This window comes from Musa acuminata, unplaced genomic scaffold (genome assembly GCF_036884655.1).
Source record: "Musa acuminata AAA Group cultivar baxijiao unplaced genomic scaffold, Cavendish_Baxijiao_AAA HiC_scaffold_911, whole genome shotgun sequence".
NCBI lineage: Eukaryota > Viridiplantae > Streptophyta > Magnoliopsida > Zingiberales > Musaceae > Musa > Musa acuminata.
In genome coordinates this window covers 5,592-22,055 of record NW_027021133.1, presented here as the reverse complement: position 1 = coordinate 22,055, position 16,464 = coordinate 5,592, and the positions used below count along the sequence as shown (strand labels likewise).

Sequence of the window (16,464 nt, the reverse complement as noted above, 5' to 3'; positions counted from 1 at the left end):
TTTACGAGCCGTCCAAAGTTTGCTCTCATCTCAGATTAAGAAATTGGTCTACTTGTTTTGAAGTTTTAATAATTGATATTTGCTTTCATCGGACTATTGATGTTCCTCAAGTGATGGTTAACATTTGCTTGCCCTTCTCAAGGAATGTAAAGTTGGTAAAACTTACTGTTCATGAATTTATGTTTTTCTAACAGCTGCAGATCAAACACCTCAAGAAAAAAGAACCAAGAGAGTATATGCAATCCCACTGTTCATCCATCTACTGAAACAAAATTGTTCCTTGTCTAGATCTCTTTTACATTTCAGCTTGGTCTCACGATCTGTTGGCCAAAGAATGAGCCAGCTTTGTATGCCAATTGCTTAGGGATTAAAAGGAAATCTTGAGCCAGTCTCTTTCCTTAGGGTTTTAAATGGAATAGTTGTTATATTACTGGCTGATGTTGACCTTGATGAGTGTGCTGCCTGCACTCATCAGTTCAACTTACATCCTGATTAGTTGCTTGGAAGTGGTCTTGACCATCTTCAATCCTGTTCTCATCACATCTTTTCTGAATTTTAGCTTCAAGAATTATGAGTTGTATATAGTTCTTGATGAATATGAAATAATTCATTCATTCATCTTTTAGTGCTTATCAACCTTGCCAAAGCCATCATTGTGAGAAGGTTGTCACCTTACTTGGTGGATGGAATCAGCAGCAAGTATGTTATTCTAAACACTAAATCAATTCTGAACACTAACTCATCAATTCAGGATCTTTCTATTTCTTGCTGTTGAGATGCAGTTGATCATGACATATATCCTGCTTTTAACATAATTGTGCATTATGTAACTGTAGGAACATAATCTACCTTTGTTAAACTTGCAGAATGACAATTTGATCTCTTGGCATCATAATGTATACTGATGTATCTTTTGCTGCAGTGAACTTCTCTTGCTAGTCAGCATTTCACACCTTACATACATGCAGCTCATTATCCATATATTGTGCAAGTTCTGTGATTTGTATCACTTGATTTGCTACTTAAATGAATCAGGACAAGAATTCTCTTTCTTATTCTGTTTTCTTTTGACTATTACACATGCAGCAAGTACATGAACAAGCATCCAAACTCTGGAATCCTCACAGCATGAGAAGGGTCTTCCAAAGGACCCATATAAGCTTCAGCTAAAACAAATCATACAATATATTTAAATTTGATATGAAGTTTCATTGGTCAAAATATTAATTATGCCTTTTCATTTTGTTCACATGCTAGTTTTCCTGATTTAGTTTGTATCCTGAATAACCATGTCATTTGTAAATCTCCTTTTAACATGTTCTTATCATCTTATCAGTAGTATGGGGGGTGATTGAATTATCTTGTGAAACCATATCCATGTTCATCATTACACCACAATACACAGATAGCATTAGAAGGAAACTCTTAGCCAAAGAAACCTCTTTATTTTCAATCTGGCAAGCCATTCAATAGTTCTATTGGCTCCCTAAAACCCATTTTTGATTTTATAATTCAAATAATTCCCAAATAGTAGACAGATATGCACATACATACTTGGAAACAATAGCTATTGAGATATTGATAGGTTATTAATTTTGTTTGACTTGTATAAATCAATATCCTCTTCCTCTTTAATGGAGGAAAATGCAGTTGGCTAAGGAGTCTATTCATTGTGAACTACTTTGGTGACACTTCAATGCTCTTCTTGCCTTTGTCAATTAAGTGTCTGTCTATGTGTAAGCTTATCATCTTGAGACAGGTCATATGCAGCCAACTTCACCCAATTTGGACAAGCAAAAGACTAGTAATGTTTCTTATCCTTTTCTTTGAGTTCTTCCAACCTTACCATCTTAGACTTTCACTTCCTCTGAAGACTCCTGATCTTGCAACAAGCATGTTCAAGAAAGAGAAAGAAAAATAACCTGTCAAGTATGTAGATGAGAGAGAGAGAGAGAGAGAGAGAGAGAGAGACCTTGTACCAAACACATTCAAGGAGAAAGAAAAGTAACCCATTTATATATATATTTATAGAGAGAGAGAGAGAGAGAGAGAGAGAGGTTTTATCAGTGTCAGAAGGCTATGCATCACAAGAGAAAAGAATGAATAAAATAACACAAGAGATTAATTCTATGGTAGCTGCTTGGACTGCAGAATTCCATGGTCCAAGGAGTGACCACCATCAAGAACTCATCCAATGGTGGTCAGGAGATCAAATCCCTATGATCAAACCCTGTGTGGAGATCAAGATCAAGTGACCAACCTGTGAAAGAGGAGGAGGAGGTAAACAGAGGCCAAAAAGTCAGCTCTGGCACAGAAAAGTCCAATGATGTCCATCCGTTCACCTTCTTCTTCCGTGCCTCCCTTCAGCTTGTCTTCATCTACATATCTGGGAATTGGCTCATCAGATCCCAGAAAGCTCCGGGAGAAGGAAGAGTAGGAGTTGACAGCAAGTTGGTAGCAGGACTGGACGAGTAGTTGCTTCCTCCATCGAAGAAGCTCCGATTGCCGCTGTTGATGGTGGTGGCGAAAGCTGGACTCAGGTCATGCAAGAAGCTGAGCACACTCGGGTCGAACGAGGGAGAGAAGAGGTTGGGCGATATCGGGGGGAGCGACGCCGGAACCGGCGACAGGATCCCCGGGAAGGAAGCAGGCCGGTCGATTTCCCACTGGTCCACGGAAGCCGCTCGTGGCGACGACGTCGCCTTTTCGAACGAGGCGATGCGGGCGGCGGGAGAGAGCGCGCCGCCGGGCGGCGACGGCGGTGGCGGGAACTGGGAGCCGGAGTTGGAGCCGGTGAGTCGTTGGACCAGCGTCATGAACTCGCTGGGATCGGTGTGGATGATCTTGGGCGAGACGGCGTAGATGATGACCGGGTCCCGGTGCTGCTGCGGGGGTGGCCGAGGTGGCAGATCCGCCGGGGGTTGGGAGTGGTGGGACGGGGCCACGGGGGGCTTCTTGATCTTGTAGGAGTCCTTGCTGACCCTGAGAGGAGCAGGTCGCGGGCCCTGCAGCTCACGCCGCGGCGACGGCCGGGACTCCGAGGGATCCATGTATAGGACTGGTCTTGCTGGGGAGGAGGAGGAGTTGAAGCTTAAGGTGGAAGGGTAAGAAGTTTCGTTGGGGGCGGGGGCGAGGCCGAGGCCATGTTCTTTAGGTAGAGAGAAGGAGAGAGGAAAGAGGCAATGTGGAAAAGTAAGAGTCAAAACTTATTTTTGCGGCCGAGTCAATTGACAGACCGCTTATTATTTTAGTCAAACTTGCTCTATATATATATATATATATATATATATATATATATAGAGAGAGAGAGAGAGAGAGAGAGAGAGAGAGAGAGAGAGAGAGAGGGAGGAAATATTATAATGAATTCAGGGTGTCCTACATAGCATATATATGATATTTTTTAAAAATTAAAATTTTATTTTTTTACATAGCATATTTTTTATTTTATTCTTGCAAAACATCTATTATTTTTTAATGATAAGATTATCCTAGCTTCTGTTCTATCGTTGTTGTCGTACCACGCTATATAGTGGGCTACCTCTATCATCATGAGGATTTGTTTACGACATATTTCTTATTGTGGTTGTCCTATCATGTTATATAGTGGATCACCTTTGTCACTGTGAGGTTTTATCACGACTCATTTATCATTATCCTTATTGTCTTTAGAATAAGGGCTCGCTTGATCTCTTTCCTCATTGTTACTTTAGTCACTCTTTTGAAGATAAAGGTCGGGAAAGAGAGGGACGGGGTGGTTATTGTTAATGTGGGAGGTGATAAGACAGGAGCATTTGAAGGAAGTAGGGGGGTGAAAAGTAATTGAGAAGTCGACGGCGAGGTTATGACATCATGGACAGTAACAAAAAAGATAGGAGCTATGTCTCATCCTCTTTTTTGCCACTTGTGGTCACTTGACGAAGGCTTCACCAAGTCAATACAAGCTCCAATGCTAAGGGGCTTCATGGACAAAAGTGATAACCATGCAAAGAGACAGAAGTGACAACACAATGAACCCTGGTTGCGAAGATGACAAAAACAATAACAAAAACCTCGGGTGATGAAGGTGGCTCGTGATACAGCCCGATAAGATGGAGGTGAGAGATAGAGGTAACTATGGTGAGGTCACAATCGATAGGATGAAGGTAAATGTAAAATCACTCTTTAGAAAATAAGGGGTGATACATCATAATAAAGCAAAAATATGTGCTATAATAAAAAAAAATAAAAGCTTTTTCTTAGAATTTATGTCTCTCTCTATCTCTCTCACTCTCTCTCTCTCTCTCTCTATATATATATATATATAAGCCTAAATGAGGAATAAATATTACGTAAATATTTTAATTAAACACCAAACATATAACAAATACGTCATGTTAGTATCATTGATAAAGATGTTGATTGGGTAATTAATATTATCTTAGGAAAGGATCCTATAAATATTTTCTTAAAGAGGGACAATGATCGATCATTAATCTACAATCTTCTTGCATTTTCTTTGATTTCAAGCTCTCGAAGCTTTACTTGCTGCTTACCAAAACACAAACAAAATTAAATGACATAGTATTAGCTCAGTGACTGCATGAGACGCAAACAAGTCCCACTCCATAATTCAACATACATTACTTGACAATATCAATCATTAGATCATCCAAATGTTGGCGAAACTTGTTGCTGACAAACCATCATGTTGTCATGCATGTCTTGTGAACACAATGTCTCATCTGTGATAGTTTCAGATCACATGAGAAGACATGGCCAATGTTTTGCAGCCACATTTGACAGTATACGTGCTCTCTTTATCTTCCAAAGTCAACTTAGACACACTGCTTTCAATTTCTATTTTATGCAAATATTCGCCCGGAGAAGAAGACAGAGCTCGGTCACGTCGACTGGTCGTCGAAGAACAGCCACAGCTCAATCGATGCTGTCGCGGTGGTAGGTGATGCCGGCGGCGGTGGTGATAGGTTCCTGCACGATCTCAAGTGATATATATGTCCCACCCATGCAAACGCTGCTTTCTTCCTTCTCCGCCTTTGCCCTTCACCATCGGTGTACAGTAGTCTCATGATATCTGTAATAGCAGAGAAATTTAGGTTCATCAGCGATTCATTCAGAGTCCACAAAGGGTAGCGGTCAGCCCCAGTGACGGCGGATCATCTCCACGCCGGCGTTCATCACGCCTTGCTTCTCTCCCTCTGATGCTGTTCCATTCTACCTCACTGCCTTCGGAGTCCAGACGAAGACCGTTTTGGTACATTCAAAGCAATTCTAGATGGGCTGACGATCGAATAGCCATTGTCATCGCCAACTTTTTGTCAGCAGCATGTTGCGATCGATCTAAATATAACCACGCCATGATGTTTCAGGTCATCGGTTGAAGTTTTTTGCTGTAACCGTGTGGAAGGATCCAATTTATCCCCACACCATCTATCATGAGAATTGACTTCCATCGGAATTCAAGTTTTGCTCAGATCTCATAGCCGAAGCAGAAGGTCAAGCAAAACCTGCAGCCTCTTCTTGATCTGTGTGGAAAGAAACCGAGGGAGAAAGGTCAGCTGTGGGGTTAGCTGGACATGGAAGAAGTGGAAGAAACATGATCAAAGAATGCCAGTTCACAGCATGTACTTTTTATTCGAGTCTTGAGAGGAATCTGATTCAGATCAGTCCAAATCTGCAACATGAATTCTTAAGTAATAGGATTTGACCTCACACATATATCAATCGCGATCTCGAGCTAATGTTGACTTTCTCACATGCTTCTCTGCACCTCGTTTTAGAAGTCCAAGATGACAAATCAAACGGCCAATATCCAGCCGCGTGTCAATCTAAGTCTGGAAAGGGTTCTTTTACAAATATATCCTTTCACAGTATAAATATGTTATATATATATATATGCCTAAAATATTTGTGTATATTGACATATGTAAAAAAGAAAAAAGATTATTAATCTTATTATAAGTAACTAATTTGTGTTAGAAATATAAAAATTAAATTATCTAAAATTCTTTTGCTAATTTAATTGAGTATCTTTTTCCTCTTTTTTATTTTCATTTTAAGGAGCATTTCAAGATAATATTGAAGACTGTCTGATAAAAAAAGTCACTAAATCTGATGGATATTAATGTCAAATTGAAGACAATATTATTATATTAACAATCAAATCAAATAAAGGATATAAAAATGATTAGAAAAGCAAAATAAAAAGCCTTGCAGGGGCGTAAACGTAAATTACGAGAATTCAAGGACAACGACGACGCGACTCCTTCCCTCCTTCAAGAAGGCGTCTCCGCTACCGACCCCATCAAGCAATCCATCCATCCATCGCCGAGCGGGCGAGGAGACACGAGGAGATCGCCGTCGATGGGGGCTCCGCAGGCGATCGAGATCCTGACGCAGAGGGCGAGCGTGCTGCGGGAATCGCTGCAGCGGAGTCGATCCAATACGGAGAGCATGGTCGCCATGCTCGGCTCCTTCGACCACCGCCTCTCCGCCCTCGAATCCGCCATGCGCCCCACCCAGGTTCATCTTCCTACCCCTTCGAACTTGAAATGCTCTGGATTATGCGTCGGATCTTTGATCGGTTGGTTGCAGGTGAGGACGCGTGCCATCAGGACGGCTCATCAGAACGTCGAGAACACATTGAAGGCGACGGCGGTCGTATTGACGCATTTTGATCTCCTGCGGCAGGTTCGACAGCTCATCCACATGTTTAGCATGTTTGTGCTTTTCTCTTCCCTCTGACTTGTGACATGGAGTTCGTTTCTTCTTCGCCCTTTTGTTTGATTTGACTTAAAGTATGCTTATAATGGGTTGGGATTTCCAATTCATGTGTTCTAGTGTGTAATGCCATAGTTCATGAATTTACGGTTGCTTCCAAGATGTAATTTTGGAAACTCAAATTAAACTGAGGAAATTATGAGAGAGAGAGAGAGAGAGAGTGTGTGTGTGTGTGTGTGTTCAATGTTAGATAGAACACTTACTCTATAATCATGCATGATTTTATGTGTAATTGGTATTTTTATATGTGATAACACCTAGAAGCTTGACTGAATAGTTGATAGTTAGAGCTCTTGGTGACTTAAAGTGTGCTTTTAATTGGTTGGGATTTCCAATTCATGTGTTCTCGTGTGTAATGCCATAGCCCATGAATTTATGGTTGCTTCCAAGACGTAATTTTGGAAACTCATATTAAAATGAGGAAATTATGAGAGTGAGAAAGAGTATTCAATGTTAAATAGAGCACTTACTTTATAATAATGCATGATTTTATCTGTAATTGGTATTTTTATATTTGATGATTTCTAGAACCTTGATTGAATAGTTGATTGTTCACTTGGTGAGAAACCAATTCCCCTGCTTGCCAGTGCTTTAATCTAGTAACTAATATCATTCTGGAAAAGATAACTGACTGCTCTGTTTCTTGGCACATTTAAATCTGTCCATGTTTCTGATTTAGTAATCTTGCTTGTGAAGGCTGAGGTTGCGATACTGAAGGGACCAGATGAGGATCTAGAAAGTTTTCTTGATGCAGTTGATCTGTTGAAATGCAACATCAGGTTTTTTAGCACAAATAAAATCTCCACGAGTGAATATGGTTTGTTAAACCATGCAAATAATCTGCTATCTAAGGCAGTTGTAAAGCTGAGGGATGAATTTAGGCAACTATTAGCTACTTACAGGTATCTTTTTGCAGATTATTCTTCTCGCTGTCTCTTTTCTCACAATGTTGCAGATGCTTTCAAGTTTCAACGAACAGTAACAATTATCTAAATAAATATATGATCTGAATTACAATGAACATATAATTCAAGTTTTGCATCCATGTCCAGAAAATTGCAGTTGCCATTGTGTCCTAAGTTGAGTTTATTTGTTTTGTTGCAGCAAACCAATTGATCTTGAATTTATTGCCAATTTTCCTCCCAACTCCTTGCGATCACTATCTCAAACAACTGGAAGCCAATCCGATAGTGGCAACCATGTGCCCACCAACAATCATTCTGAGCATCAAGGCAGGAGCTTGGAAACTCCTGTGTACAAGACACCAACTCTCATGCCTCCTAGGATCCTACCTTTGCTTCATAATTTAGCTGAACAGCTGGTCCAAGCTGGATACCAACAACAGTGCTCAAGGATTTACAGGTACGGTCACTGGAGTTCTTCAAAACAAGGTTATGTGCCCAACTGTTTATACTTTCAACTGGTTTTCAGTTTACTGCAGAAATTAGAAAGTTCACTAATCAAATCATTGAAAGAATGATAAGTTCTAGTGATGCATGTATTTCTGTTTTTCACATTTGCACTGTTGCTGTAGCCTTCCTCCTGTCTGGAAGTTTATTAACCATTTTACTATGATTTACTTATATCAAGTTTGTCATATTCCATTTAGTGATGTTCGTGCTTCAGCACTAGAATCAAGCCTTCAAAAACTTGGAGTTGATGCGCTCACCAAAGATGATGTGCAGAAGATGGAGTGGGATACTTTAGAAACCAAGATTCAGGACTGGGTTCACCTTATGCAGATCGCGGTAAGGATATGAATAAATTTTCTAGGCACATGTGACTTATTCTTTTCCAATCTGTTTGATTTTGTGTTGAACAGGTAAACCTTCTGTTTGCTGAAGAGCGAAAGATTTGTGACCAGATTTTTTATGGTGTTACTTTTAATAAGGATCTGTGTTTTGCTGAAGTAACAGTAAACAGTGTCTCAATGCTATTAAGTTTTGGAGATTCTGTTGCCAAAAGTAAAAGGTCACCAGAAAAGATATTTCCGCTTCTAGACATGTATGAAGTGTTGCATGAACTTCAACCAGAGGTATACAATTGAAACAGCTATTTACAAAGTCCTATAAGCATTTACTGGGACCTTAGAGCTAAAGAAGATGTTAAAATATTGTTGTTTGTTTAGATATTACCTATTTGAATCATATAGTTGACATGGCGAAGCAAATATTTTATTACTCATATTTATCTGGAGCATATATCCAAGTCAAGATTTTGGACTTGTTGTTTGCATTAAAGAATGTGAATGTTTGACCAGAAAGTTGCCTAATTAATTGTCCAACCTGGTTCTTAAATTGTTTTCTCGTTCTTATTCTGTAGAGCTTAGACTATGCCTGATCTATGTAGAATGAAAGATATCTATAAAAGTTCATCCTTGGTTTATAGTCTGGCATCAGCCGCCTAGGTACCTCATTAGATATTCACCCACTCATTGTCTGTTTCTATGCACATTAGCATGTTTTTTTTTTTTTAAATCATTCACATGATATATTTGTTGATTTTCCTACCAATGACTATGAAATTACGTTAATGTTCACTTTCTAGTGTTTCATCAGATTGCGAGAATTTTCGAAGGCAAGGCTTGTTCTGAGATTCAACAATCCACATTGACTTTAGCAAAGCACTTAGCTCATGCTGTGAAAGGGACATTTCTTAATTTTGAGGAGATAATTGAAAAGGATTCCACAAAAACAATGGTCGCCGATGGAACTGTCCACCCTCTGAGCAGCTATGTTATCAACTACATGAAATTTTTATTTGAGTTAGTGCTTATTCTTCCTTTATTCTACCTTAATATATCAAATTGATTTGGCATTCATTCAAGCAATTCTCTAATATGCTTTGCGGTGGATAGAAGTTCTTTAGCATTTGTTATTTCCTTGTGCTGATCATTTTTGGCTATTCTGTCCTCATCAACTATTTCTATAGCTTTTGTTGTCTATTTAAAATACTTTCTTCTGAAATTCCAGTTTGGCCTTGTGAGTGCATGATCAAAGTCAGACACAAAAAATTTTGCATCTAGGGTGATCTGATGGTTATATTGTTTCTTTTTTTATTCATCGTGTGATTGGGAAACCTGTATTTTGGTGTATTACCACTGATTGAGTTTATTATTGATTAAATTACATTAAGAAGTTTTTGTATTGATGCATAGATTCGGAAGGTTTTTGCTCTCTTAAGATATTCTTTCTTTGTTTCTATGGCTATCATTTACAAGATTTGCTAAGAAGATCGACGAGTTACAGATCTACATATACCATATTTGTTTTATTGTCACATTAGCTTTCATTCTTATTGATTCTAAGACTACCATGAAAGTATTTATCTCTTCTATCTTGTGCCAGCTTTTTCATTTTGGTTCTAATTTGTATATAGTATCTGTCCAAGTTCTTTCGTGATTCTGTTCATCTATTGGAAGTTATTTCTGATGGACATATTTGTTACCTGGGGCTGAACTTTTGCTTGAATTTTTTGACTGTGCATACTTTGTCATGAAACTTTTTGTAATCTGTTGGTAATAACTGAGTTTTAGTTTGCATGTGAAGAAAATTTCTGATGCACATATGCATTTGATATATGCAGCTACCGATTAACAATAGAGCGTATTTTGCAAGAGGTGGAAATTGGGAATAAAACAGATTCTCAACTTGCAATCATGACAATGCGGATTATGCAATCTCTTCAGAATAATCTAGATGGAAAATCTAAGCAGTACAAGGATCCTGCACTAACTTATCTATTTCTTATGAACAACATACATTATATGGTGAGATCTCTTAGCAGGTATGGAGATAAAAAATTCAAACTTCAAACATTTACAAAATATGAAAGAGTAGATAGAATAATGTTTTTTTGTTGTTGTAAGGTCAGAAGCAAAGGATTTACTGGGTGATGACTGGGTTCAAATACACCGAAGGATCGTGCAGCAAAATGCAAACCAATACAAAAGAGTTGCTTGGGCAAAGGTTTGTCTGTTAAAGGACTGGTTCTACTCAATTGGTATTATTTATATACTGTACTCAGGCTATTGCTGTCAAGATGAATTACATGATAGTCAATTATCATAATGTTTCATCATTTGAGAATTATCTTTTGAGTTCCCTTTATAGCCGATTCCTAGACCAGCTGCTGCAGGATCGAAACTTAGTTTAGTGGCTGCATGCTGTTCATGTCTTCATGACTTATGGTATCACACAAATTGCATGCATTGGTACCTATATCTGAATACTGGCCCTTGAATAACTAACTTGCTGTAGCAATGAGGATAGTAGGCAGAGCCACCCCAACTTGTAGCGCATTTTATTGAGTACCAATAAATAAATCAGACAGACTCAATAAAATGCATCAAACAGAATGGCATCTGCCATTAAAAGGATATTATTAACAAATAATTAAAGCAGATTTTACTAGTGGCACCTCTAGATACAGTTGAAAAGTTAAACGTTCGAGAAAAGCAATAATTATAACTTATAAGACCAACCTACTGCTCAGATAACAAATCAAAACAGCAACTTTGGCTTATTTAGGACGCCTGTTATTTAAGTAAATTGATACAGAGCCAAAGGCTCCATCACTAAAAAGCAAAGAATTTAAGAAATGCAAAGATAGGTAGAGAAGAGAGCAAAAGGGAAAGAAATGACAAATGAAACTACAAGGAGAAATGTTGTATGTCAGTTGTAGGTCCAACTTCAAAGTGCACTCAATCAGACTTGTCTTTGGGAACCTAACTGATTACTGTTCCATATATTCTCTAGATTCTGCAAACCCTTTCTGGTCAAGGTTTGAGTTCACTTGGTAGTAGTTCTTCTTTGGGAGCTGAAGGAGGTAACAGCAGTGGAGTGTCAAGAGCATCAGTAAAAGAGCGGTCCGGATCACTTACAGATTGCTTTTTAGTACCAATTTACAAATGCGTTGGAAACTCAGCTCCCCTTTTCCTTCATCAGGTTCAAGTCCTTCAACACACAGTTTGAGGAGCTTCATCAGAGGCAATCACAATGGGTTGTACCTGACCCTGAGCTTCGTGAGTATCTGAGGCTTGCAATTGCTGAAGTCCTATTGCCAGCATACAGATCTTTCATAAAACGTTTTGGGTATGTTCCTCTAAATCCTTAATTCTGCACTTTCATCAAACATCTTCTGAATCTTTAGCTGTTTCCTTAAAGAATCTTAGGATCTTTTTCATACATTCAGATTCTAAATCTATGGTTGTACCTGCTAATTATTAAAGTGAAATTAAATGTCTGTTCAGATTTGTTATTTCAGATTAATGTAAAATTAGATGCTGCTCCATAAGCCTATCATTAGCAGAACAATAGTTTGATCCTTTTTATTTTCAGGACAAAAAAGGCTAGTCTTACAGATTTCTTGAGAGTGCCCGGGGGAAAAGTAGAAAAATAATTTTAAAAAAACAGCTTTTTTTTTTTGGAAAAAAAAGTAAATTGATTTTGAAGCAGACGACGGGTAATTGGTGCCGATCTCTTGGTCAGACCGGTAAATACTAGATGGTACAAACTGGTCTGATCGGTTTCTAAAATGTTTGTTTGGAAATGGTTCTTTAATCACTTAGCCATCTCCTACTGCCTACGCCTCTGTTGCTACTATACACCACCTATTTCCAAGTCCCTTTGCTTCTTGAACTTCAAGCAACTTAAAACCTGTTCCTTCAATCTATGTTGTTGCACTGTGGGTTCATTAGATTTTACTGAGGTCTACTCATCTCTTGTAGTTGGCCATAGTCAGATCAGATCACTTAGGCACCACCTTAGGGTGTTGGAGGTTTTCTCCAACTTTGTCTCTCCTATACTGGAGCTATAGTTAAATAAGGGAGAATGAGCAAAATAGAAGGTTAACCTTTAGTTGGGAGTCGTAACTAGTTTGTACAGAGGAGAGGATGATAGGCGGCAATGGTGGAAAACCTGAACCATTCATCTTCACCACTTGAATGGATCAGATATGCGATGGAAGAGGGGCTGAGCTGACTTGCCAAACTTCACTCAGTTCACCGTCTACATGTATTTAAGTTCATGTGGGGTTACTACTGGAGTGACTGACTTATGAATCCGCCTTACTGACCTAAAATTGGGCCCCTAACACCTTGATGTGAGGTCCAACCAGGTTAGGCTTAACAAGTATCACACGGTTAATGACTCGTCGCACTAATGGTCTATATGGCATCATCCACGTAGAGGATTATATCCAACCCGTATCAGGCTTCATATTTTAGATCACTACTTTTAATTCGTCAATGGCGATAGATAAAGTTACCACTGAGTTAGAGGTTTGAGTTGGAATGTCTTAGTAACCAACCATCAGTTTGTTGCTCGTTAAATGCCATTCATGTTAGTTTCTTAAAACCGCACACACTTTTGATCCTTACGCTTCGCTTTGTTATTGTTCTGAGACCACCGCCATATACATTCAGGTTACTAGTTGAGAATAGCAGCAAGCCTCAGAAGTACATCAGATACACTCCAGAAGATGTTGAACAATTGTTAGATGGGTTCTTCCAGGGAAACACAGTGGGGGAACCAAAGCGTTGAGAGTTGAACGGAAATGGAGCTGTGTAATCTGTGTAAGGAAAGATAAGAAGAAGATTTTGGGTAGCATATGTGGCTGCTGGCTGTTGTTTTCCTTTTTCTATAATTTAAAAGTCTCTTCTGAGACATCCAGTGAATTAGAGAGAAGATTAGCATGACTTGTTAGATGACATGCGCAAATCAAGAAATAATCCTCTTTCCATTCATTTGAGTATGGAATGGAGAGGTTTAGTTACATTCATTTGAGTATGAGGTGAAGTTGAAGGCTTAATGGTTAGATTCATTTGAGTATGGAGAGGTTTATATTTCTTCCTCAGTTTGTTGTGGTTGTCTACATCAACACATACATATGAATCTGACCAGAATTCATTAGTCTTCTGACCAGAATTCATTGGTTCAGAGATGCCAAACAACAGGAACATGGCCTTCCATTTGTAGTCCCATCGAGTTATAAATAGTGTGCACTCGTAATAATAGGTATGCTATTGCTATGCCCACTGAACCATAGCTTGGAATTGGCATGATGACACGGTGGTATACTAGTATTCATCGAGTTGATGAAACCCACCCAGTGCAGCAACAGCAGCAGCAGCAGCAGCAGCAGCAGCAGCAGCAGCAGGTTTCCACCATCTGAACAAGATCTCTTTCTAAGAGTCAGACAAGTGTCGTCCCCAAAACCTGGCTCATCAGACCTTTACCTTTCTTCTCTTCCACAAAGCAAGGTCTCGGCCTATGCCCACCCACCATCTGTTTGTCTTGTGTTCATCACCATCCTCTCTCAGCTCCCAAACCAATCTCCCTGGATCATGGATCATTCTGCTGCTGCCCTTCCTCTTAGTGAGGAGCCTCCCACCAGCCTAACAAGTAAAATAATGCTCCACTAAAAGCTGCCATGTGTTTTGCCGTCAAGAATCAATTCACTCTATGGATTGGTGGATCAGTCAAACTATTTACGGTGATTTATGAGTTTTTATCCATAAAAATACTCTAAAATTAGTTCAAAAACATTATATATCGATATTATTTTATCTCAAAACATTCACATTAAGTCTTGACAAATTGTGGGTTAAATTTGAACTGTTTTACTGGATTAGATATTATTGATCTAATTTTTAATGATATATTTTCGATGACATCACAAAATTACCGTAAAAATAATTAAAAAATATATAAATATCATATTTTTGATTAAAAATTCAACCTACTTTATTTTATGAGCCAGTCCAAGTGTTTACAATACATACCATATGCATAATTACACCATAATGTCATTTGTCATTGATTTCAAAAAAGTGATCAAAATATATCATTATAGTGTTTTTTTTTTTAAAGTCATTAAAATGTGTTACAATATAAAAACAACATAAAGATATCCTAAAACCTTAAATTTCATCATTCTTTCGTTCATTCATACATAATTGTACTATACATTATTTGCACCATAAATTCTAAAAAAAGTTATTAAAATAAATAATTATAATGTTTTTTTGAAGTCTTTATGGTGTTTTTATTTGTAATCAGAAAACACTATAATGGTAACATAAAAACACTACAGAGACTCCATTTCGGTAATTTAACCTATAACCTCTAAAGACTTAATGTTTTGAAACAAAAATAGTATTTTTTTTTTTTTTGAACCCGTCAAGACTTAATACGAATGATCTGAAACAAAATGATATCAATATACACTTCCTCCATAACTATATAGTGTTTTTGAACTAATCTTATAGTATTTTTTTTACTATATAATATTTTTCAATTAAAATTATAATATTTTTGTGGATAAAATCTCGTAAAACACTGAAAAACATGATAGCTTTTGGAATGAGCGAAAAAACAAAATGATAGATTTTGGAATGGGTAGAAAAAAACATGACAGTTTTTGGAGGAATCTTTTTGTATATGGGATGACTAGTTGAAAAAAATAAAAAATGAGGGTATCATGCGAGAAATACCCAAAAAAGAGGGTATTTTCTAAGACAATCACCCCATATATACAATAATTTTTTTTTTGTCAATATTAACTTTATAAATTTCTCTAGTATGTTAAGGGTTTATATAATTTATATGTGTATATCATGTCATATATATTGGTTGATTATTCTGATTATGGTTGTATTTACGTTATGATAATGTGTCTCATATTTTTATTATTTTAAAATTTAATCAAGCAAATGTTGTTCATAATTAAATTGTTAGATTATGTGATTCTATTTAATTAGATAAGATATATTATAAATATGATTGAATTTTGATTATAGTTATTGGCTAATAGAAAAGAAGTTCAGGATTCCTTAGGAGATAACTTTGATGGGAGAAACTCTCTTAATAACTTATCCTAGACCTTTTGCTTTCGTCTATAAATAGACATGATTTTTATGAGCTAAAAATGAGCATCTAAATATAGTTATGAGATTAAAGTTATTTATCTTAATATCTCGAATATATCAATCTAGTAAAAAGATACGGAAAAAATTAATATTAAAACTTGTTGTAAAGCTGATGTGCTGAGAGAGAGAGAGAGAGAGAGAGAGAGAGAGAGGGAGAGATGATATGAGATATAAAGAATCATGTCATTTTTTGTGGTGGCTCATCATTCATGGTGGGAGAGAAAAGTATTAGAGAAGGAATCAACCCAACGAGGATGAACACCTAATTAGCCTTTGCAAAGTTCGAGGATGTTAGTCCTCGTGACTTTCTTTCTCATCTCATTCATAATATTATTCATACCCATCTTTAACTTTTATTTCAGTGATCAGCCAATTTGGTCCATTGCTGGTAACACCACCACCATTACAAGTTGGTCCGATGCAATTAATTTACTCGATCCAAGGAATATGAATGCAGTGGACTTCCACAAGGCTGTGACTTGGAAAGAGAACATGTCTTGCGAAAGCTTAACATCAGGAGAGGAGAGTGTTTGTGTTGGAGGATGATGGGATCTGCATATGCTTCTGTGCACTTATTGTTTGCAGACTTGACACCAATAACATGTAGTTAGGTGTCTGCTAGTAGTCCTGGAAATGCTTGCTAGCTATGGTCTCAAAGAGCTTGAAATGGTCAAAGGAATCATGGCAGAACGCACAAATAAACTTAATCTACTCTCTTGTATTTGGTATTTGTAAAACAAATCATGATAATGAACTGA

General features: G+C 37.7%; 2 protein-coding genes across 2 annotated transcripts; one reads left to right on the top strand and one right to left on the bottom strand.

Moving 5' to 3' along the window:
* Window positions 1–1,987: 1,987 nt before the first annotated feature.
* On the bottom strand, window positions 1,988–3,167 carry LOC135664936 (protein MKS1-like). The gene has a single exon (XM_065177093.1). The coding sequence runs from the start codon at window positions 3,048–3,050 to the stop codon at window positions 2,379–2,381; it is 672 nt and encodes a 223-aa protein (XP_065033165.1). The 5' UTR covers window positions 3,051–3,167; the 3' UTR covers window positions 1,988–2,378.
* A 3,108-nt stretch (window positions 3,168–6,275) lies between these two features.
* LOC135664935 (exocyst complex component EXO70A1-like) lies at window positions 6,276–13,607 on the top strand. The gene is made up of 12 exons (XM_065177092.1): window positions 6,276–6,519; window positions 6,592–6,687; window positions 7,474–7,679; window positions 7,882–8,139; window positions 8,387–8,525; window positions 8,600–8,812; window positions 9,336–9,541; window positions 10,363–10,563; window positions 10,646–10,745; window positions 11,535–11,644; window positions 11,724–11,870; window positions 13,202–13,607. Exons 1-12 carry the CDS (start codon window positions 6,361–6,363, stop codon window positions 13,317–13,319), a joined length of 1,953 nt encoding a protein of 650 aa, XP_065033164.1. The 5' UTR covers window positions 6,276–6,360; the 3' UTR covers window positions 13,320–13,607.
* The last annotated feature ends 2,857 nt before the right edge of the window (window positions 13,608–16,464 follow it).